The sequence below is a fragment of the Schistosoma mansoni genome, chromosome 4, assembly GCF_000237925.1.
Source record: "Schistosoma mansoni strain Puerto Rico chromosome 4, complete genome".
NCBI classification, from domain to species: domain Eukaryota; kingdom Metazoa; phylum Platyhelminthes; class Trematoda; order Strigeidida; family Schistosomatidae; genus Schistosoma; species Schistosoma mansoni.
In genome coordinates this window covers 19,379,945-19,405,621 of record NC_031498.1, presented here as the reverse complement: position 1 = coordinate 19,405,621, position 25,677 = coordinate 19,379,945, and the positions used below count along the sequence as shown (strand labels likewise).

The following is a 25,677-nucleotide window of genomic DNA, read 5'->3' as shown; positions in this document are numbered from 1 at the left end:
TATTTATCACCAATTAATCAATAGTTTACTGTGTAAACACATTTACAATATCATATAATTAGGAATCTATAACAAACAGATATAACTCATTGAGTAAGTCCATACAATCATGCCTTCGCAAACTGTAACTATATATCATATATCAATCGCGCTACAATCGATTAAGTCAACGCTCACCATATGAAGTTACGCACTGAACTCCGTGTTATTCACAAACATACACATACTCCATGTTCCCTGATCTGAAAGCTTTTATTGAAAACATATACTTATCAGGACAAAAGTGCAGTAACATCCAGATAAATCATCTCAAAGACGATTAGACGCACCTAATCAACCATCAACGGTGGAGAAGCGGCTTAGTGATTAAGGCGTTTGACGTGCAACCAATAAATCTCAGGTTCAAACGTCAGTCCACCTCCTTCAGTTTAGTTAACCGGGTAGTATCACCAATCTTTACATTTAAAGTGTGGCTCATAGACAATTTTAAAGAGCATAATACGGTGAATTTGTGGAATTACTCAAACTACAAGCTAACACTTATAAAAGGGATAGATATGATAAGAGTCTTGTAATCTAATAATTGAAACTATGAAATCTAAATAAAAATCCAACTAATACAAATAATCCTTGTAAGAAAACCAAGTAGAGATATAAGATTATATATATTTAATAACTTCTCATGAAATATTAGGGTTGATTTATATGAGCCAAAATAGTTTATAATAATTTAGGCACATAGGATCTTAAATAAATGTTTATTCTCATAAAAAATATAAATGTATACAAAAAGAATAATGAAGCTGAAGCCAACAATAATCCATCTGTATCAGATGTAATATCAGCCAGATTATTGAAGAAATGAATTCAAAACAAGGAAGATACAAAAAATATGTGCAATGAATAATAAAAGAAATTGATTGGTTAGATAACATTAATCATGATTTTGATGTAGAATGATAATGAATAGAATAAAGGGTAAGATTTAAAGAAGAAACAGAATAATTATTTTCAAGAAGCTAAAATAATGAAAAAGACCTTAGTTACTATTACAATCTAATTGGGTAATTAAAGAGAAGATCTTCACAATGAGAGTTTATAGGTGAAGAGAAAAATAAAGACACAAAAAAAACAACTAAGTATAACAAAGTTACACAATTTTTTTCTTCAGCAGTATTATATTAAAATTACTTTGTTTATTTACTCGTCCCGATTACTACTATTATTATTTGTTATTTTTGATGTCAACAGTACAGATGAATTTGTATGACCAACTTCTAAATTATTATTTTGTAAATCCTGATCCACTCGATAACGCCAATTTACACCATCTCCAGGACTAAAGGGTGAAAGAAGAGGACATGTTTTTAAATGAAAATTAATCAATACTATATATATATATATATATATATATATATATATATTTCATCGCGCCGGCGTCCCGACCGTTGCTGCTACCTTGACGTGGTGGTCGGGCTTGCCTATCGTGATGAACCAAACGAGCTATACTGGCTGGAACAATCGTTCCTCAAGGTCCTACCATGCCAGACAGGTCGGTTGAAGAGCGGTAAGAATAAAAGCAGCAAACCCAAGGTCCGAAGGCGAAGTCGTACTGCTGACTGTACAGAGGTGTGACAGCAGTAAGGTGTTTCCTTCAGACAACCAGCATGACAGCGATGCTGCATTCCCACAAGGAGGAGTGGGGTTAGAAAAGGTCGACCCTAAAAATGAACACCTCGCCTTATCCCACGGAATTCCGTCTCCGGTGGTAAGGTCCTTTAAAGAACGGAGCTAACACAAAAAGTTCGTGTGTGACCGACCTCAAGCAGTTGTCCCTTGGGCACTGCAACTGCTTCATTTTTAAATGCTATTTCGATCTAATATAGTTTGCAAATTATTTATTATACAAACGATTTGTATAAACATAAACGAACACAGTAAAAACTCTCTTGAAAAAGGTCAACTTTCCATTCTTTTTACAATCCAATTGGATGGAGAACAACTTAAGTGTTGTTACAAACACTGTTATTTCACATTAGCTTAGCAAAAGTCGTACAGCTTGAAAGTAATGTCAATCTCTCATAAATACAAAGTATAACAGATTAAACAAATCCACAGTTGGAAGAAATGTGACTAGGTTCATTATGTAAAAGTATACTATCTGGTAGGTTCGAAGCCAGAGTTATCTACTCTAGTTTGAGAAGTACGGCAGTACCGTTAGCTCACATATGAACAATGTGGCTCAAAGTCGAGTTACATAAAATTATACATAGTAAATGAGTAACTTTACTTATGTGACTGTCTCAAAGAGTAAAGGTTTTATTCTCAATGGTTTTCGTCCAAAAGCCTTTGGTAAGAATACACATAAATACATGGCATTATACTGAAGTCGAACAAAAGAATGAGTACAAAAAAGCGTGTAATACAACTATCGAAAAAGATGAGTTTGAAAACAAAACTAGTGAGTCAGTAATGTAAGAAACTTTAAGTATATTTGTCAACAAAAAGATACAAGTATTATCCCTAACATTGTCACTTACGTAGTTAAGCCTATATTATACGTTACATAACAGTAAAACCATTTTAGCGGTTAGAAACTAACTACAAGATAATTGATCTGCCTAAGATGTGTATTAACAAAAGTTAGCTATGCTCAGCTGATTGGTCAACGAGAAATTGATCAATTATAGATGTTAAATATTATAATATAATTGAATTAGATACTGTAGCCATGGTTACACTGCATGACCATCGATATATTCGTTTACCAACCAAGTGGATAAAACTGAGTTCATTTATTTCAAGTGAATTATTACACACCATAAAACTCCTAGAGAATGAGCTTATTTAGACAGGTACACACACATAAGAATAGAATAAAAAAATTTAATTAACAATACAATTAAGATACACTAATCTTTTACAGTGATATACAAATGACAAAATATGGGATTTGGACAGGAGATATTGGCAACTGCTTGTTATGGAAAGGTTAAATGTAAGGCAACCCAACCAAATAGGATAAAATTACAACTATAGTCCAATTTAAGGGTTGGAATGAAACCTTTAGTGAAAATTACATTCTAATATTCAACAACAACTAAATGAATGGAAAAATAATCGAAAACAAAGGATACAATAAACTCAACGAATATAAGAACCTTTCGGATAAACTCAATGGAAATTTAAGAGCATGACAGTGATAAGTTTTCAAATCAAATGAATTTACCTACACAATTATAACTAAGTTCTTATCTATTATCAATCCCTCAATAAGTGGTTTATAATGTGCATCAAATTGCTTATTTACGTTAATTCTGGTTGCAATTTGAAATCTACTACAATGTACAATAACCAAGTATTCATTTTCTAATGGACTTCTAAATACGGATGAAACACAAATTTTCATCAACGAAATAAAAGTGATTATCATTCATCACCTACCTAACAGATCGAAAATTAAATTATATCCAGTATATACTTCACAGTTTACTGAAAACTGTATTCTAATACTTTTACAAACTATTCACTTTTCTTAAAATTGAGTTCTTTAAGCTGGGTGTTAGTTTAGTCGTGGAACATTTATTGACCTTTTCGATAACATCACCGCCAAAAACTTAAGATAGTAGTGAGTTATCATAATTTCTCCACAAGTAAATAACCACTTATTTTGTCGACGCGTAAATTAACTTGACGTTGTCAACACTGTAGATTATCTGATTGTTTATCATTAACATTTTACTCTCCTGAAATGCTAACTTTCATCCTTTTTTCAAGGACATTGTAATCTTTCGTATTGTTAATGGAAAGCACTTATACTGTTTAACAACAGAGTTGGTATTAATCTACTTGTTTTAATTAAAAGTCTTAAAAACTATATAGCGCGTGAAAGATTTATAAATCATAAAATATGAATAACGATCAAATTCTACCAATTTTTTATCGATGAATTAGTGACTAACTTGACCTACTTATTACTTTTATTGACCTTTTTTATTACGTGATCACTATCTATTAACACTTGATTACTGTGTAGAAATGATTACTCTCTAGGTGAAACTTAAAAAATCAAGCGAACCACAAGTTGAGGTAAAAAAAAATAGAAACCTATTTACAAATATTAGTAAATCTGAGTAACAGGCATTCTCGAATTAGGTTATATGACCTTTGACATTCAACATGGAGAGGACTCAATATAAAAATTGGATTCCCTAAGAGATTGTGCAAAAGTTACCAATAGGGGCCGAAAAAAGTCTGTTTTGTTCTAATGTACCGGATTACATAATTACTTAATTAATCGATTGTTACGTTGATAAATGATGTTAGTTCAGTGATGCCTACAAACAACAGTACAAACTATTGTCTAAACCAAGTGGAATTTTGCTTTTCATAAAAAAACTAAATTACCATTGTAGTCCGGATTCTTCAATTCCACGAAACGCATGTGCTTGTAAGCATGAATGAGATAATTTTACGGAAATTTGCTGATATGAATAAATTGAAGCGCATCCACGACCACGCCTCGCGAGATTCGAATCCAGGATGCGCACTGCTGAGGAGTCCCACAATAGGACGAAATGGCCGTCCAGTGCTTCCAGGTTTTCCCTGGTGGTCTAGCTTCAATTGACTCACGCTTTCAACTATGAAAATACTAAATCTCCACAAAAACCTCTTCTAATAATGATATGAATAAATGTTTGACTAATGAAAATTCAAAACTCTAATTGATGAATTGTTTAATAAACTCTTTATTTTACGGAACATTCGAAGGTATCTTTTGTTATACATCTAGTTTGTCAGCTGTTAACCAACTGTATCCTATCATCAATGTGAAAATACAACAATAAACTCGTTAGATTAAACGTTTTTAAACTCATATTTGACTTATGGATTAACCTTGTATATGTTCACTAGTTCTCAACTTTCACGTGTAGTTATACTAAAAGAAATCTTAATGTCAATATCAAATATAATGTCAATCAAGAATGAGTTAATTTTCTGGGTGTGTATATTAATAATACAACAAACCGCAAAAAGTTGACCATAGTAGGTATCAAACTTCAATGACTAATAATTACATGGTTGATTTAGGATAGCTGTTTCTTTTTATTGGTTCAAATCTATTAAAAAGCGCCGAATTAAAAGTAAGTGAATAAACCCGAAACAAATAGTTCCAACAAATTTAAAGCTTAAATTATTGTCATCAAGATGTGATAAGTTTGAAAACATTCATTTATTGTCAACATATCCATATTTAATGTCCAACTGGTTACAACTGAATACATGCCAATCACTCTTTTATTTAAAACAGCTTGATTATTCTATATCGAAGCAAATAAATCATAACTTTATGTTAAATTTGCTACAAACAAGGTTAGATTATTTACTTTCTACGCATCAGTCTCACTGTTGTTTTAAAATAATTATAAGTTAATTATGATACAATTGTTCAACAACAACTACTACCAATGTGGTGTACGCTACTTATGTTAACAGATATAAATATTATGTAGCATCGATCGGAGATGGAATGCCTGCCAATAGAAGCTTGAATTGAGAAGAACAGGAAGGGGAACAGAGAACAATTGGGATGGCAACAGAACTGGAACAATCATGAAGCATGTAAACGACAACTGAAGGAAGATATGCAAATAATGTATTTGATGTATGGTTTTCATATTTAACCATGATATTGTGTAATTTCACATGAAGAAATAAATTGGTTGACCCTAACAAGTCTTCGTTCACTACATCACTACTGAATGAATGAAAATATTTCGCTTTCAAAAGTGTTCCACTAATCACTTATTACTTAAAAGTATTTAATAATTTACATGAATTTTCTAAAAATGTACCATACATATATATAACAATGAATTAAAACTTGATCGTTTCGAATTGTCAATTCATCAATTTCATCATAAATATTACCTTTACAATAAATTGTGTACAATTAGTTTAAATTAAATAATGAATAAAAATGTATAGTTACTAGTAAATATCGAATTGTAATACAATTCTCAGCAAGGAATACTCAATACAACTGAAAATCATAATATCACCTTGTTATTTAAAAGAAAACGTATATAATGTTTTATTTACAGTCGGTTAACGGATTCTTTACCAAATTTGCCAAGTATTCAAATGTAACAACTGAGCACAACATATTAAGCGATTGCATTTCATTATATTTATCTTAATTCTATAATAAGTAGTACATGAATAAATAAACAAGTCATTTGCTAGAAAAAAACACTAAATACATAGAAAAGATGAAAGAACTATTACGTAGAATTACGCATCAAAGAATAGATCACTTGTGTATATGTATGGAAATAATTCTTTATAACTATCATCAGTATTCAGTGTATTGAAGAGAAAATATTGAAAATAAGGCAAATATCTAACTATACATATGTTCAGTCAGTCAGCTACAACGTAGGACGAGGCACATATATGTATAGGTCCAAGTTGCCATACCTCATTAGCAAAACAAGATGAACACCGAATTCATAGTAGTTAATTTAATGGTGGTAATATATAAAAGAAAAATTGAATATAAGGATATAGTACAGGAAGAAAGATAGATATTAAGCTATTTTAACCTCACGGTTGAGGGGAAAACAAAGAGTGTATACACCTGCACCACTGTGACCGATTCTGAGCCATGCAATACAAATATTACAATAACACGCACTCCCTATTTGTACTACTTCGGGATTTGATCTAGCTGTGCTAATGAGATGTGACAAGTTGAAAAGATAATCATATGTGCCAGGTTCCACACTAAGTATGATTAACTGACTAACAGAAGTTGATCAACCATCTACTGCGATGTATAATGATGGTTAACAAGGAAGCAGTTTAAAAGAATACTGGTGGTGCCCAAGTTAAGATGTGATACTAGTTGGTGAAGCCATTGACTGCTTTTGGCAAGTGTATTGGAAAGCGAAAAGTTTCTGGTGATATATATATATATATATATATATATATATATCAATTTACGGTCAGTGCTAAGACAAAATCTGCCAGATTTCACATTGCTTATATTAGGCTGACTGATACAGAATAAATGTTATGATAGTAGTGACAATAAAACGTACAATTCGTCAATACATAGTAATTAAGGTCGTTTCCATCTATGAGTAATGCTAACTGATACATCTCAATTAGCACAAGGGGGTTTTGTGGAGATTTTAGTAATTTTATATAGTTAAGATCAGGAGTCAGTTGAAGCTCCACAAACCCCCCTTGTGATAATGATCATATGCTCACTAGTGACTGGCTCCATGAGGTAATTCCTGGAGTTCTAGTGAGAAGTCGTGGCCAGTGGAGCAAATCCATGTCAGGTAGAGACAGGTATCTACCTCAGTACAATGGAAGTTGGCCGCGCAATTTCGTGGATTGGTTGAGGTTAGACATTAACACCGCTGGATGCCGGCTCAGTGGTCTATCGGTTAAGGGCTCTCGCTCGAGATTGGTAGGTCCTGGGTCCGAATCTCGCGAGAGCGGGATCGTGGATGCGCACTGCTGAGGAGTTCCATAATAGGACGAAACGACCGTCCAGTGCTTCCAGGTTTTCGATGGTGGTCTAGCTTCAACTGACTCCTGATCTTAACTATATAAAACATCTCAATGAGACTTAGTATTCATATCCTTATAGAAGAGTCTACCGACAGAAAACCTTCAATCTACACTCCATAACTACAAAAAAATAAGTAAACTGCATATAAAACTCTAAAGAAATGGTAATCCATTTTGTTTCACTTCATTTTTTATCATCACTGATTTTTCATTTACTAACTGGCAGGCCCCCAAATGCCCTGGTACGGCCGAGAGTGGGGAGAGTCCGCTCTCCCTCTCCAAATGCTCTCACATGGCCACGCGTATACAGCCACTGCCACACAAGTCCTACTCACTGCCTTCTCGTGCCACAGGTGTTGTTTACGAAATTGAGAGGACGAAAAGCGAATGTCCGGCGCTTTAACCGGGTTGGTGGACACGGAGGGTTCACCTAGGGGAGTTGGAAAACCCTGATTCCAAACCAATGGTGTACATGGGCTCCAGGATCCTGAAGGAACAAATGGCGTACGAACCAATCGTTGGTCACCGGCTACCATGGGACTGCATCTCCCCACGATGCTCCACTGCCTTGTGGGTCAGACCTTAGGTCAAAGGCTCGGGGTGTGGCCCCCTAAGAGAACCACCTGCTTCGGTTTGGGCACCCGGGCAGTACCACAGCCCACACACAAATGAAATGAAATGACGCACTCCACTGTCTACACTGCTCTCGCTCCTAATAGAAGAAAGACGAATTACATTATCATTATTATTATTACTATTATTATTATTACTATTATTACTATTATTTACTACGTCGCTTTTTCACTCCCTTTATTCCCAAATTGTGTATCCTTCCTTTCCAACTTATGCAGTAGCTCGCCCACGGTGGAAACTCTGTCCTATCTAAACGATCTCCAGTCACTGTCTGGTTGAAAGTGAATGCTTCCACCGATTATGAATACTGAAGCAGTCTTTCTGAAACCACGTACACCGTTCAAGCTGGCTTCCTTCAACGTTCGCACACTAATGCAGATCGGACAACAGATGGGGCTGGCTATATCTTTAGAAAGTCTTAATGTCGATGTCTGTTGTCTATCCGAGACCCGTATTCAAGACTCTAGTGAAGTACTACAAATTCGCTCTCCATCTGTCACCTCGAAAAGCTTGTTTCACGTGCGCTTATCCGGGGACTCTGTGGCATCTTCGTCCGGTCTTGCTGGCGTTGGTGTTGCACTAAGCGCTAGAGCTGAGGCAGCACTAATCGATTGGATTCCCATTAACAGTCGGTTATGTGCTGTTAGATTAGAAAGTTCCATCAAAGTGAGAAATCGGCGTGAGAAACGGTGTCTTTTCGTCATCTCCGCCTATGCCCCGACAGATTGCAGCCCGGATGCAATCAAGGACGAGTTCTACCACCAGTTAACTGTTCTTCTCCAGAAAGCGCGTTCGACAGATATTGTAGTATTAGCCGGAGACTTGAATGCACAGGTTGGGCGTCTAGGCACAGAAGAGAGTCGTTTAGGTGGCCGATGGGGACTTGTTGGTCGCAGGACAGATAACGGGGATTGTTTGCTGCAACTGTGCATAGACCACAACCTGTTTCTGGCCAGCACTAACTTCCGGCACAGTCATCGCCGGTGTGCCACCTGGCGTCCTCCCTCTGCATCCCAAGCCTGGACTCAGATTGATCACATCGCGATCAGCTACCGCTGGCGTGGTTGTGTACAAGACTGCCGCTCCTTTTGGAGTTCCTATCTGGAGTCTGATCATGCCCTGGTCTGCGCCAATCTCACCTTACTTTTCAGTGGCCGAAGGATTGATCACCACCAACGGGTCGACGTTAGTAAACTGGCTGCAACTTCTGTTGCAAGCAAGTATCGAGCGGAGCTAGCTTCTAGGCTAGCTACCATCCCACCGAAAAGTATAGATGAGCATTGGTTGCATCTTCACGACGCCATGAAAATGGCGAGTAAAACCGCTTGCGGCTTCGCGAAACGTCCCGCTTACAAGCACTGGTTTTCTTCTGGCGCCTAACAACTGATGGAAGCCCGTCGGTCTACTCCGGGTGACCGTGAGTTTGACCACAAACGAAGGCTGTTACGTAGTGAAATTGGGCAAAGCTTGCGTAAGGACCGAGAAGCCTGGTGGTCGGAGCGTGCTAATGAGATGGAAGCAGCAGCTGCATCTGGTAACTGCCGGAAGCTCTTCCAACTCATCCGAGCCACTGGCAGCAAGAAGTCCGGTGTGAATGAAACAATCTACGAGGATGACGGGATGCCAATCACTAACATCTGTCGACGTCTTGGACGATGGGCGGAATTTTTCGAAGGGCAGTTCAACTGGCCTGCTGCTCCGGCAACATCAACCAGTTTGTCCTGCCCCCCATGGCCGGTGACGACTGATCCGCCAAACGAGGCGGAAGTCCGCAAAGAACTCCAAATCCTGAAGCGCTACAAATCACTGGGCCCAGTTGACTTACCTCCAGCTCTTTTTAAAGATGGTGGTGACTTTCTGACTAAGGAATTGACTATGTTGTTTACAAGGGTTTGGGAGCAAGAAAGTGTTCCAACATCATGGAATGAGTCGATAGTCGTCCCTATCTTTAAAAAGAGTTCACTTTGTTCCTGTAACAACTATCGGGGGATAAGTCTACTTCCGATTGCGTCCAAATTATTGGCTTCTGTCATTCTTCGTAGGTTGTTTAAAACCCGAGAACGATTGACTCGCGAGGAGCAGGCTGGTTTTTGTTCTGGTCGAGGATGCATTGATCACATCTTCACCCTCCGCCAAATGTTAGAACACCGTCATACTTATCGCAGGCCAACAATCGTAGTGTTTCTTGATATCAGGGCCGCCTTCGATTCGTTGGACAGGACTGTTCTCTGGGATTGTCTATTGAAGAAGGGTGTGCCTGAGAAGTTCATTAACATCTTAAAGGCCCTGTATACGAACACCTCAGGCAGAGTGAGGGCATACAACCACCTTTCTCCCTTGTTCCATTCAAGCAATGGGGTTAGGCAGGGTTGCCCAATCTCACCATTCCTCTTCAACTTTGCCATCGACGACATCCTGGAAACAGCTCTGATGAATGTAAGTAATGGCGGTGTGGATCTGCTGCCTGGAGAACGACTTCTCGACCTCGAACATGCGGATGATATTGTCTTACTGTGCGATAATGCCCAAGGCATGTAATCCGCACTTAATCAGTTGGCAATCAGTGTCCGCAGGTACGGCATGTGCTTTGCACCCTCCAAATGCAACGTACTCCTACAAGACTGGCAGGATTCTCATCCTGTACTCACCCTAGATGGTGAGCAGATTGAAGTAGTTGAGAAGTTCGTGTATCTAGGTAGCTACACAAGTGCTGGTGGTGGCGTGAGTGATGAGATTGATGCAGGTATAATGAAAGCCAGAGCGGCTTATACCAATCTGGGCCATCTTTGGCGCCTTCGTGATGTTAGTCTGGCTGTAAAAGGTCGGATCTACAACGCGTCGGTGAGAGCAGTTCTGCTCTATGCTTGTGAAACCTGGCCTCTCCGAGTTGAGGATGTTAGACGACTCTCCGTGTTCGATCATCGTTGTCTCCGAAGGATTACTGACATTCAGTGGCAACACCATGTTAGTAATGCAGAGGTTCGGCATCGTGTGTTCGGGCGCAGAGACGATAATTCAATTGGTGTCACCATCTTGAAACACCGACTTTGGTGGCTTGGACATGTTTTACGAATGTCGTCCAAGAGAATTCCACGTCGTGCATTATTTGCCGACTCTGGGACTGGTTGGAAAAAGCGGAGAGGTGGTCAGTGTATGACATGGTATCGTGGTATGAAAGAAAGTTGCAAAGGGCTAGCTTCTGTTGGACCTTCACGACTCCCTGGCTGGGGTCCGAGAGATGGTGCAACACAGTGGCTAGGGACGTTATCAGATATGGCTCAGAATAGAAGCCAGTGGCGATCCTGCTGTAACCTTCTTTTACTTTCTTCATAAAGAGTGGTTCTAACTTTCTTAGCTGAAAGAGTCTTCCGGTTGTACAGTTCAGTCCTCCTTATCTTTTCATCCTTTCTCTTCCTATTTTCATTATTTTGTGTGGCGCATATATATCTGGTGCCCTTATGTACCAATATGTAAATAAATAAATAAATAAATAAATAAATAAACTAATTATAGTTTTTAGGTTGGATATTTCATTCTAATCATTTATAAGTTTAATTTCCTAATATATATTCAAATGCCCAACCATTTGTTAGTGATTTCATCTTTTAAAATCTATTTGACTAAGATATAGGGATCAGTTATGCTAATGAACCAGCAACTGAAGGTAACTACTTCAGTTGTACAAATAATTTAATTAATTAACTAAGCCGCTACATTTCCGAATTTCAGTATGTTGTAATAACCATCTGACTATTTGAGAAATGACCAACCGAATTAACTGTGAAAGAATGTGTTCATAAAATGAATACATAAATTAAACAAACGTTACACTGTAGCAAGCCCATTCAACTACTGTATTTTTTGTGTGCTCTCTGTAATCCCAACATTAATCCACTTTGTAAATTTATGTGTAGATGCGCACTGCTGAGGAGTCCCATAATAGGACGAAACGGCCGTCCAGTGTTTCCAGGTTTTCCATGGTGGTCTAGCTTCAATTGACTCACGCTTTCAACTATGAAAAATTTATGTGTGAGTCTGATTGAGCGCATGCTGCACATCAATCTTAATCTGTTCTCTCATTGGTTACAAACAAGGACAATCAATAATTTATCCACAACCATTAACACTCATAAATATACATGGATTTTCAACACTCACACACACACACACTCGTTTTCCCGGTGTGCTTGCTATCTGTACGCTTGCGGATTTTACCGAGCTTCAACAATAAACTATCTCTATAACTGGTGTTCAGGCTTTTGAATAATCTCGAGTAAACCCGTAATTCTACTAGGAGATTTAGCCTGCAGTAAATATTCAGTTAGCGGGATATTATTTATCTATTGGAGTCAGATATAGAGGAATTAATCCTCTACAACACAATAAAGATATACTGACGAGCTGGATGCGAGACTTTCTGATAACAAACATAAATAGTACTTGTAAACACTTGATAACTATAACAGCGAACTACAGTCAAATAGTATTGTATGATTAAACCAAACTTGATATTCAATGTTTACTAGCATATCGACTTAAGAATCAAATGAAAATGAATTGTTTCAAAGATTTGTTTAACTTTTAATGAAGTCTTTACAATTGGTTGATCACTCAGTGAGTAGTGACCACTTTTATGTAGTTTTTTTACTGCAGATCGATAGAATTCAACATACAGGAAGTAATCGACATAAAACATCAGACCTACGTTTTATCCTGGTTGGCATTCATCAGTAGTGTGAACTTGTAATTTTGCTCCCTAGCGTACTCGATCCCGTGTCACCCAGCTTCACAGTCAGAGACATTACACTAAGCTAGTCGGACCGTGACTAACTGTTATATCCCGATAACAATAGTGAATGGTAACTTTGGGATCCATTTATGGACGGAGATGTATTTACAGTTGACTGATCACTGGGTAATGAATAACATCACGCTGTTTAAACGGCCATTAGAGACCAGGAAGCATTCGAAAGCTGTTTCGTCCTAGTGTGGGGCTCATAAGGAGTGAGCATCCACAGCACCACTTAAGACCGAACCTAAGACCTTCAGGTCTCACGGCAAGTGCTTAACATCGAGATCACTGCGTTAAAATCCAGTACTTCAAATTTAATTACTTTCCTTAATTGTAGACAAATAGTTTAAATATATAAAATAATATTGAGAACGAATAGTTGATATAGTTTTTGAACTGAACATAACCCATGAAAAATAATGCATAACGAATAACAAGTTTCAATCTTTTTTCATTCCTAACAAAAATTCAGTTTCAGATCAAATAACTGAGACAACAGTATTCCCGATAAACATACTAAGACTATGGTAAAGAACTTTGAATAATCCAACAAGAAGAATATCAACTCACGTAGTGAATACTGGTAGTATAGCTAACTGAAAAGGAGATCCGAAAGTTTCACGGAAATTTTCTCTTATCCCCAAATTGAATAAAGTTTTATCAGGTTGACCGCCACGTAATCTTGGATAGTGGAAAGTTTCTATTGGATAGTAAGAAAAATGTAGTGTTACAGAATCAATGACCAACTATATTGAATAACAGCAAAAAACATACAGTTTAAGAACCATCTACTTCAACCGAATATTCACAGATAAACAAAAAACATGCTACTAAGACATTCAGAGATATTAAATAGAAACTTAAAAGGCAAGAACAACACACTTTGTGGAATGAATACGCAATTCATTTCATCTTCCACATACACATTGATTTGAATAAATCAATAAAATGTTTCATAAAGGGTAATTAGTTCACTAATCAAAAATAATTATCACTACGCTTTATATTCACATCAGTTAATCTGTAAACTGAACTTGTATAAATATCTTATGATGTTTGTTCGTTTTGCCTTATAAACGTTAAAATGTTCATTGAGCTGATTACTTAAACAAACAATCAAATAAAAAAAGTCAATTAACATAGAGTATTCAAACAAGCTTGTATCTTTATCCTTGAAATTAAACACAAAGTATGAATGTTAATAGTTTACTTTTCTTCAAAAATATTTTCTTATTGTATATAAAGTCATTTCTGGTCACAACTTTGTGAATCACCTTAGTTAAAATCAATGTTTTAAAATTATCTTAATGAAAAGAAACAAACAACGTAATCCTTATGTCTTTTTTTCTTGGCATCATCTTAGACCTCGCCGAACAAAAACTTGATTGAGTATTACATGTAAACTAACAGCTGTATATCTATGTTCATTTAGAGGAAATCATTAAACTGCTCAATGAGCTAATGATCTATACTTAACACACATTAGTTTGATTTATGTTTATCAAGGTCGTTCGATTACTTTTCTTTCTAGTGTCAAAAAAAAGCTTATTGATGTCTTATACATTTTCTATCGGTTACCACATTATGTTTACACATATTTGGTTTAAATGGAAAAGAAGTAAACACAAATAAAGATAGTAGATGTTAAGCATTAGTTTTGATTATTAACCAATTCCATGTAAATTTGTATTTTGTTTCTTCACAATTAGAAATACGATTTACAGATTCGCATTCTTTTTGCGAACCTATTACCATAACTGTCATACAATGTTTAATTGGATAAACAAGAAAACAAGTGATCCGTTCAGGATTATCTAATTATAGAATCACGTTTCACTTCAAACAATAGCACAAAAGGCAACAGTAACCGTATACCACAAAAACAGTCTTACTAACAATACATTTAATGTGACGATAATCTAATTTATCAATACAATACTTGAGAAGAGCTCATTTTCAGGCGTTTATTTATTTAAACACATATATATTGGTACAAAAGGGCACCAGGTACATATGCGCCACACTATTTGTGTGTGTGGGCTGTGATACTGCCCGGGTGCCCAAACCGAAGCAGGCGTAAAACAATCCTGCAGAATAAACACTGCGCTTCTTTGAGCTACTCCCCTAATTTCTGACTGACGATATATATATCGTGAAGTATTCCTCATAAGTTTAACACAATACAACTAAAATGGATTTAAAAGATCAAAACCTCCTATATTGTAGATGAAAACAACTCATGTAAAAGAACAATCTTGTTATTAATTAAATTCTCACCACATTTTACTCTAATATACAATAATAGTTATATTCATATATGAAAGATGGATTAACATAGCTAGTCGTAAAAGCAAATTATCAATCAATAACGAATTAGTTGTGTGCAAGATGAAAGAAATTAAAGATTAAAATTTTAAGAGTAGGTTTTTTTCATGATTGCTTAAAGTGATAGTTTTAGAATAATAAAATAATTTTCTAAGGTAATCTAACACAAAAATTTAGAAGTTTGGAAAGGAAAGAAGAATGTGTTATTGAAACGATAATCCGTTATTTCTCTGAAAACCTTTTTCTAACAAAAAACAAGTAGATTTGTCTATGATATATATGATCCATTCTTCATGGTAGGGTGTACCCAATGCTCGACATCCCATTTTAGTTGCATGACACCATGTAATGATTACAGTGCGTCAACGATGGGACTTGGAATAAATTTGAGATAATCACTTATAAAAGGAATAAACTTAACATGCACTAATATCAACATAATAATCTACTTGAGCAGAAAAAAGACAGCTATCAAATGAAGAACAAAAAATAAAGAAAACTGAGCGAAATTATGGTATATTTTAATTAAGAAATCGAACAGTCTACTGTTTTTCAATAAATCATAAATATATGAATAAGTTTCCACACTGGGATGTTTATTGTAAAGACAATTCTACATAATATATTCAAATACTGGACGTGGTTAGAAGATTGGAAGTATATGAATGAGGAAATCTGACATGATTTCAAAATAAATCAATCACAATATACTCAGGGAGTATAACTGTAGCTTATAGGTTAAAGCACCCGATTATTAACCAATCAAGAGCAAAAGTTCGAATCCGGCCTCAACTAATTTAGTTCGGATAGTTGGTTAATAGCATTATAACCTTCACATATACAGTATGGCTTAAAAATAAGTAAACAAATGTATACTCCGTAATTGAGTTACATTAAATGAGCCAAATCACATGTTTTTGAATTAAAGCTAAATTACTCACTAGTGATGCGAATTTTAGCACACAGATTCTAGTTTAATCAATAACCTAATTGAACAACTTGATTAAGTTTTCAGTGAGTACCTTTTTCTTTGTTAAATTATCCGAAGTTTCTTAAGTGAATGGAATATTTTCATTGTCTTGAATGAGAAACAAAATCTTAAAGGATTTTATTTTGAACAAATAAAAATATAACACTTAATTGCATTGTATAGTTTGCACAAATTAACTACTTACCTAAGGTTGATAGATTTATTCCAACTAAATACATATGATATGAAGCTAAGCCGAGTTGACAAAGACCAAACATAGCAGCCACAATAAAAAGGAATAACACTTGAAATCGATCAACTGAGATATTATTTGGATACTGAAAACAAAAAATAATCAAAACATCAACAAATTAACTTACTACTAATTAAAATTTACGGAAGTAATTATATGAACAGATAGCTACGACATACAAGTCTCTCAATCGGAGACTTGGTACAGACGAACATCTGTTTAAGTTGCTACACTGTAAAATATCAAAGTAAGAAGGAATTAGCAAGATGCAAAGTAAAGGAATCTAATTTGTATGAACTAAATATATAAATTATAGTTTGGAAGGAAAGAATGAAATGTAATGTTGAAAAAAAAGTTATGTAATAACAGTTATAATGACAAAAAGAATTCAAAATTTAGAGTAAGATAAAGAATAAGTACATAGTCATCACTGCTACCAGTTATGAGGCATTTTGATGAATTATTTAACCGGCTTTCAGTTATACTGTTTATAATGAGGATCTACTAATGCTACTTGGTTGCTGAAGCTGAAGTAGGTGGTACAGAGTTTAAACCAACTACCTCAATAGTTGGAAGTTAAATAGCTTAACCACTATATAAAATGTAGTTCATTTAAAAAACAGAAATAATTTCCAACTCTTTATTTACATGAACACCAAAGATGTTTAATAAGTCTATACAAAGAATCTGTCGCCGCATTTATGAAGACCAAAATTACTATCAAAATAATGGAGATAATTGCCAACTCAAATCGTCTTCTGATATGAGGAGAGGAATAAAGAAGCAATGACGAACGATGGAAGCCATTTTCTCGAGAAAATGTCTCACTTAATTCAAAGTCGGTAAAATACTAACATTTAGTTTCCATCTCTTTTTTATTCCATGACAAGATGATCTCGGGTAATGTCAGAGTTACACGGGTATGAGTGGTGATAATTTAAAAAAATTATGGTTAGTTAAAACCTTATGTCCACGCGGCTACCAGTACCTGATTCCATTTGTTTCAAAAAAAGGCAAAGAAAACTAACCAATAAAAATAGAATATAAAGTCGATGTTTTTTTCAAAATGAGTATGAAATTAATGAACTATAGAAAAAAAGGATGAAACAAAATAAATGTTGATCCACATGCATTTGCACATACACCTTTCTATTTCCATGACTTTAAAATATTCCGTCTGATACTTCATAAACGAGCACTAATTCTAACAATGATCTGTGACTTCTCCCTCTTTCTCATTTTCTATCTCTGTATTATCTTACACGAATCACCAACTGCCTGTTACATCAAATAGATTTTTTTCTATTAAATGTACATCGTTTATCTATTTTTTTTTTTCTTTAAAAGTTTTTATAACTGCTTTTATTTAAAACAAATTCAGATCGTAATAAAAATTATTTCTAAGACAGTTTTGTAAAACCATGTATCAGTAAGATAACCGGTAAATATATACATACGATATTTATATTTAAATATGAATGAAGAGTATGATTTTTAATAAATTCTCATTAGGCTCTAGAAATGTAAATCTAAATTAGTATTCCAAAACGAAACCCAAGTTCAAGGTAAAAACATTGTATGAAACTATCGAACATGAATTCGATTTGAGAATACGAATATTTAAACCCTCTTTATGTGTTTAAAAGCAGCTTGCTGCCACCATAAACCTGCTCTGGTAATATCGTTTTGTTATCCAGAGTAGCGAGTTTCACTTTGTTTTATTTTCCTTTTTATCCTTGTTTCCTCTTACCTTCCGTGTTTCTAGCTGATCTTCTAATTTTTCATACACGAATGTTCTTAACAAGTATATGTGTGATTACATTATTCAAAATGCATTGCGTTAATATATCACACACATCTGATAATCTTATTACACTATCTAAATGATGAAAGGACAAAAATGATATAAATCACCTAAAAGCAAATCATACACAGTGAAAATGAAGCTAATTTCAATAACTTACTCTCCAAAACTCTGCAAAATACGACGCTGACGTACAAATAATAAAAAAACAGTATACGACACCCCATGATAGAAAGACAATAAAGTATTTGTGATTATGAAATCCAATACAATTATTCGTCCTGGAGTAAGAAGTAAACAGAAAAGACATAAAATAAAGAAACATACATATGAAGAGAAAGAACAATAACTGGGTAATAACCATGTAAACCATTGGCATTTGGTTTAAGACATTTCTTTTTGTTAGAGCTGGTGATACTACCTGACGGCCTAGACCTTAGTAGATAAAGCGTGTCCATCATGATCTCTATCGACTTTTATTCTGAGCCATTCCTATCAAAACGGTATAACCAGGGAAAATTAATAAAATTCTTACTGTTTAGGCAACAGGTTACTGTATCTTTCAGTATATTAAACGATCATGATTTTTTTATCATAAGGAAAATCCTATTCTGTAAACTTAATACACTCTAAACAGAGGATGAAATAACGAATAAGATCTTCGTTACAGCTCTTAATAAACACGGATAGACAATCAAAAAACTCCAATTTACACTACCAGTTATTCGGTAAGTGAATTAAATGTCACAATTGTGGTGCGAGGCATTAAATGCTCAACTTATTTGTCACTTAACATAATTTTTTCCAAGTAATACTAACTATCGTCAACCCTTACGTAACGCAAAATTTCGGATGTTCATTGAGCTTCAATAGTAAGAATAATACTATAAGACCATTTACAATGGTATTTATTGATTTTGTAACTGCACTAAGATAACTAGTGAAATTGTGTTGACAAAAGGCAATGCATAAAAGAAAGGCATATTATTATACTACCACGAGTTATTGAAAACAAATCTGCTCGGGAAAATAATCAGAAAACCAACTTTTTAGAAGATAACTTCATTAATTATAATCTCCCAGTAGTCTCATCATTTAATCCTAACAAGTATAGTCAGGCATGCTTAAATATTAAGGAACTTTAATTGTCAATTTTCAGTTGATAAGTAATCGCTTATATTCTACTGGCTACAATCAATCGGCTGACAATATGATATACAGATAACTACTGGCAACCGTTTCTAGGCGATGTGAATGTCAAGAATTCAAGAAATCCAAGTGAAATACAATATGGATTCATCGAGCTACTCCAAAATACGTATTAATAAATAAGTAAATCAGCCTTCATTATCATACATACGTATTTAGCATATAATTATCTCAATCATCACCGATCTGTAAAAAATTGGTACAACTACTAAACACATGAATTCTAGGACTAGCACCACAGTAAACAAAAAATATTTTTTTAAGACTGAAGAATACATACGCATTTATTTAATAAGCCAATCCACAGGTTTTTGTATACAAAACTTTAAATATAATATAGGAAATGTGATTCATGTCTTTTCACTTCGATATAAAATATTATACAGTACGGATATGAAGAGTTAGTGAAAACAAACTATTGAAGTCTGCGGAGCACAAAAGCCGATATAACTGCATCAACAAGTATAAACCACAGATTTATCACCGATTTACCTAGTCTCGAAGACCCCATTGTACATTCTACAGTTGACATATATCCAGAAAAACTATAAACGCTATATTTTCATTAACTTCATAAGACCTCATTGAACCTAATCACTGACATGAATATCCCTTGTGATAGATGGGGATATGTGAGCGAATTAGCTACTATTCTCAATGACGGAAGTTAATTACTTTGTCTGATGATTTGCTCACTTAGCCTTATATTTGGCTAAGCAAAACTGTTCATTCGACAACGCTAACAGATCTCAGCAGTTCTTCAAAGAGATAACTGTCAAGCAAAAATACTAATTTCACATCCTCAGTGCGCGTAGTATTTCATAACCACCTGACACTAAACACTGAGTCAATAAACCGAAAATAAATGAAAGTTCGGGTAAGATTTATTCTTAGCTTTCTTGCGTGTCAATAAAAAATAAAATGTAAAAACTCGGTAGTTTTGACAATATAGTGAATCATAATCCTTGAATATATATATCATGGTTGAAAATTAAGACTGAGGCATTCAGTGTTAAAATAACACTATCGGATAATCATAAACACATGTCAATGTTACACAATGGCAACTGCTGACCAACAAATCAAAACACGGTCCCATCTATACTATTTTGTTTAGATTCCTCTCCAATTACTTTAAATTTAGCATTAAAACCTATCTCTGATAGTTGGTTGATAATAATCAATCAACATAAACTTTACTCATATATACTTTTAATTGTACAATAAACAAAATGATGCTTCATTTATCTTTAGCCGTAGCCAGTGGCCCCTTCCGGTCCCTGAATTTTGATAACAGTAGTATATATCATGCATATATATGTCACATTCTGAATGTCTAATATGCTTACTTTTCACAAAATTAAAACTTGAACAAGATTGGACGAGTGTTCACATAGACTTGTTGTAAAGATAAATTTTTGATATTTAGATTTCAAACATTTTTCCGAAGGAGCCCGGACCTGTTTGCCGGGCGAAACGTTAAAACTAACTTCGATATAATCACTGAGATTATTTCAAACATAGTTTTTACATCTAATGTCTTGTATGTACTTATTACCCGATTTCTGTCAATTTGTTAGTTCAAATGTTGACGAATTTTCATGTAAGTATACACTTGATTAAAAAGTGCCAAGTAAAATTTGCCTACAATCTATGATAACTTAAAAATTTACATTGCCTTGAAACGTAATATCTAGGATAACCATTGAAAACACTTTGAAGACACGAAAATTATTACTACAGAAGTTACTTACCATGGACAATGATGATCCATTTTTAATAAGCATCTAAAATAGGAAAAACGGAGGACACAAAATAAAAAATCACTGACAGAAATCTGGATTTACTTTTGAATAGTAAAAGGATAGTTTCAAAACGTAACCTAACTTATTCAGGCTTTTGTTTACTCAGCATAGATGATCAAGGATGCTATTCCACACAAATGTTTGAAATTACCTAAAATATCAGGTATAACTGAATTCGGTCAATTCATTTTAAGATGTCTAGCATTTTTTATTAATCATATTATTTTGTTATGACCCTTTCATGATAACTCCCAGAAATGCGAAAATAACCTAATTGCAAATACGTCCTTTTACTTTTAATATAACTCAAATATCGAACACAAGTTTGTGTATCCTGCCTTATGTGTGAACCCTGCCGACCTAGTTGTGTGAAATGGGTTTTCAAACTGTGATAAACATATCCATCTTCCAAGTACAAAAATTTAACAATAATAATGTATAAATTGAAGTCCAAAAAGTTATTTTATAGACCAACTGGTCCAGATGGATTGGCTCCAGAGGTCTTTAAGGATGGTGGTCCGGTTTTAGTGATGAGGTCAACTAATATTTTAGCTAAAATCTGGGAACTGAATGTAATCACATCTGACGGGTCGCAATCGCTGACTGTCCCAATATATCGACATCATCCTATGATAACCATAGAGGGATTAGTTTGACTAGTATAGCGTCTAAAATACTAGCCTCAGTAACTATCGGGCGCCTAACTAAGACTCGTGAAATGCAAACATGAGAAAATCAAACTGGTCTCAGACTTGGTCGTGGCTGTATCGACCACATATTCACTATTCGTCAGGTTTTAGAACACAGGCATGCTTATTGGCGTCCAACAAAGATAGTTTTTCTTGACTTAAAAGTAGCATTTGACTCTGTAGACCGAGAGGTTCTGTGGCAGTGTCTGTCATTGGAAGGTGTACCTCAGAAGTACATAAACCTTGTGAAGGCTCTTTACTCGGTCATTACCAGTCGAGTGAGAGCTTATGGAGAACTTTCATCTGATCTTGCAATCTCAGGTTCTGTCCGACAAGGTTATCCACTTTCTCCATATTTGTTTAATTTCATTGTGAACCTATTGATGGAAATGACACTCGTCGACTGAATTTTCAGGAATTGATCTCCTACCAGGATGTCCACTTATCGACTTAGATACGCAGATGACATAGTCTTGTTTGGTGAAGATGCTGATAAAATGCTGAGTCTTTTGGTAGCACTGAGTAACAATGCAAAGATGTTTTGGATGCTCTTCTTCCCTTGCAAATGTAAATTGTTGCTTCAGGACTGGCCTGCGTCAACATATGAACTAAGGATAAGGAGTGAAGTAGTCGAGCACATAAAGGACACTCGTAAGTTACTAGTATTTGACCACAGATGTCTTAGAAATATTGCTCATATCTGCTGTGGTCACCGGGTAAGTAATAGTAAGGTTAGACATAGGGTTTCAGGGAATGATGGTAAATCAGTTGATGATGTTGTAAATCTTCATCGACTGAGATGGTTGGGTCACGTATTACGCATGCCCAACCACCGACTGCTACTGTGTGCAATGCTGACTAGTTATGGAGATGGCTAGAAGAAAATTAGGGGCGACCAAACCAAAATGTGGCATCAGTGCTTGAAGTCACTAACTTCTTGTCCGAGCCATGTTAGTAGATGCAGACTAGTTGGTTGGAGTCCGTGCGACTATCATAGTCAATGGTTGGAGACCGTGGGTGACATGGCTCAGAATCGATCACAATGGCGTAGGTGCATGCGCTCTTTGTTTTCCCCTAAACCGTGAGATTAAAACTGTTTCATACCTTTCTTTCTACGAACCAATTTTTTATTCTGTACTATATCCTTATACTTAATCTTTCTTTTATATATTACTAACATTGAAGTAACTGCTTCTATGAATTTGGTGTTCATCTGATTATGCTAATGAGGTGTGGCAACTTGTGCCGATGCATGTATGTGCCTGGTCCTACGTTGTAGGTGACTAACTATAAAAGGAACTAAACCGACGGTGTTGTGTTGACATGAGTTCAGCATAGCGCACATACGATAGATGTCTCATAACCTATAGAAAATAGACGTTATCAAATACTAAACTCACACTCCACAGGTAGAACAGTGATGTGAACGATCGGGTTTTATTAGGGCACATACGTTGCACACACGAATCTTCCCATCGGAACCGGAAAGATAAACTGGTAGGTTTCGTTCTGTTACTATGGCTTCTAATATTGCATTTTGTTCAGATTCCTTCCCGACAGCAGCATTCAATGACTCCCATTCACTACTTGTTAGGTGGAACTATAGTAAGCAAACAAAACAAGTGGACAGAAATTTAACGAAAAACGGAGTTTCTAACCACCACATAAAAGAACAGACAGGACGACACCAAAGAAACTTATCTAATGAAATTCTGTTAAGGTTAATGTGTGTAAGCTTTATCTAGAAATATAAGATGACACTCACGAATCAAATTCCCAGTCGAGCTGTCCACTACCTATGAATTCCTTAAACAAACACTACACATTACTATTATCAAGCAACTTTCGTATTTCATAACTAAAAATATAAGCAATTGGATAGAAATGAGAGAAAACTGTCACTAAGCAACCAAACTGACGAGTCGTAGTCCAGTACTATAGGTATTTGACGTTAAGAGAATATGTCGTGAGTTTTAATACGTCCTACCCAACTAGGTGTCGAGTCTTGCAGTATTGATGGAGTATGAGTGGGTTGAGAGAAAATGGTCAAGCCAAAACAATCCCAATCCATAAAATCCCTAACAACTGGATGAGCCGTGTTGGCAGATATAGACTATTTGACTAAGGTTTTAGCAATGATCGTGGGAAAGTTAAACTTGGAGAAATTGCTTTAATGCATGAGATATTTGTAAAGGACTTTAAAAATACTGCTGACTTCACTGGGCAATTGGCATGGAAGAAAGCCGCAAATGACTGGCTTCTTTTAGTCCTTCATGACTCCCTGGCTGGGGTCCAAGAGATGGTGCAATACAGTGGCTACAGACGTTATCAGAAATGGCCCAGAATAGAAGCCAGAGGCGATCCTGCTGTAACCTCCTCTTACTTTCTTCATAAAGTGATCATCTTACCTCTTTTCTCTTTTCATTTTCATTGTTTTGTGTGGTGCATGTATATCTGGTGCCCGTTGTACCAATATTTATGTTTAAATAAATAAATAAAATCTGGGCAATTAAACTACAACCGTGTTTCGTAACAAAGAGTCAGGGTGAAAACTTATTAACACACTCAGATAACTGGCAGAAATTCAGATTCCAAAATTAAAGTCCTTTTTCTCAGTTTTTGATTACCAAATATAAGTAAAATATTTACTGAAAACCTTAATACGAAATGCATTCAGTCTAATCAGCTGACTGACACTATTAAAGCAAGATTTACAGTCAAAATAAGACATAGAGTTAGGGTGTTAAAAATGACTAATAAATTAGTAAAATCTACCAAAGCAATCCTAATCCGGCAAACAATATAATTTGTGCGTCTACAATGATGGGAACACATGTAGCCCTACCGAATTACCAACGCATAAATCGGCAGTTTACAGATATAAAGTACATTAAATCAAACCTTGGTTGGAAAGGCACAAAAGGGGTGTGATAGACACTGACCTGTTTCGGAGGCTGAATAGGAGGCACTAGGATAGCCTTTAAGTATGACCAGCAAAACAATATCAGGAACAAGTGAAAAAATATCAGAAAAAACACTAAAAGTAGAACTCAGCGTATTAAATTACCTTTTTCTACCACGGAAGTAACCTGTACTAAATTAAAGTAGTGAAATATAGCTTAGGCGAGTTACCTATACAAAGTGAATACACATACGCATAATACGACCACCCAGCAACTAAAAGTATAAACACCACAGGGACCCATCCGAAAATCTTTTGGCATTTGTTAATAGCGCCTTTATTGTTACAACATGCCATCTCTAGACCGATAGATAACTAGAAAACCCAATCCCTTGCATTGGCACTCAAGGTCATATATTTCAAATAGCACTCGAAAACAAGTGACCTATTGAGTTCATAAAATCAGTATCAAATCTCAAAATTTTCTTTTAGAAAAGTCAGAAACCTTTCCGTCGCTTGAAGTCTGTTACTGAGTAGTAGGAGAGAAATCCTAGTTACCGAGAGGCACAATTCCTCTTATGCCTCATTTGAAGATCTAGATTTGTATCGTAAGAACAGAAGGCCTAGGGCCTACGTTAATCCTTTTCTAGTAAGCTTCAATGAGTAACTAGTCTTTTCTTGAATTAGTAAGTTGAAGGTACGGACACCATT

At 35.4% G+C, this 25,677-nt stretch overlaps 1 protein-coding gene across 1 annotated transcript; it reads right to left on the bottom strand.

Moving 5' to 3' along the window:
- Positions 1-647: 647 nt before the first annotated feature.
- Positions 648-25,407, bottom strand: Smp_169610 (putative zinc finger protein). Its single transcript, XM_018797100.1, has 9 exons — positions 25,197-25,407; positions 25,132-25,158; positions 25,007-25,101; positions 23,465-23,664; positions 21,325-21,357; positions 18,522-18,642; positions 16,510-16,642; positions 13,580-13,709; positions 648-1,339 (listed from the first exon to the last, which is right to left on the bottom strand). Exons 1-9 carry the CDS (start codon positions 25,321-25,323, stop codon positions 1,201-1,203), a joined length of 1,005 nt encoding a protein of 334 aa, XP_018652175.1. The 5' UTR covers positions 25,324-25,407; the 3' UTR covers positions 648-1,200.
- Between the last annotated feature and the right edge of the window lie 270 nt (positions 25,408-25,677).

Coding starts and splice junctions, on each gene's coding strand:
- Smp_169610 (XM_018797100.1), bottom strand. CDS start 25,323: ATGGCATGTTGTAACAATAAAGGCGCTATTAACAAATGCCAAAAGATT. Junction 13,710..16,509: donor AATAAATCTATCAACCTTAG/GTAAGTAGTTAA, acceptor ACTATCCAATAG/AAACTTTCCACTATCCAAGA. Junction 1,340..13,579: donor ATACTACCAGTATTCACTAC/GTGAGTTGATAT, acceptor TTCACCCTTTAG/TCCTGGAGATGGTGTAAATT.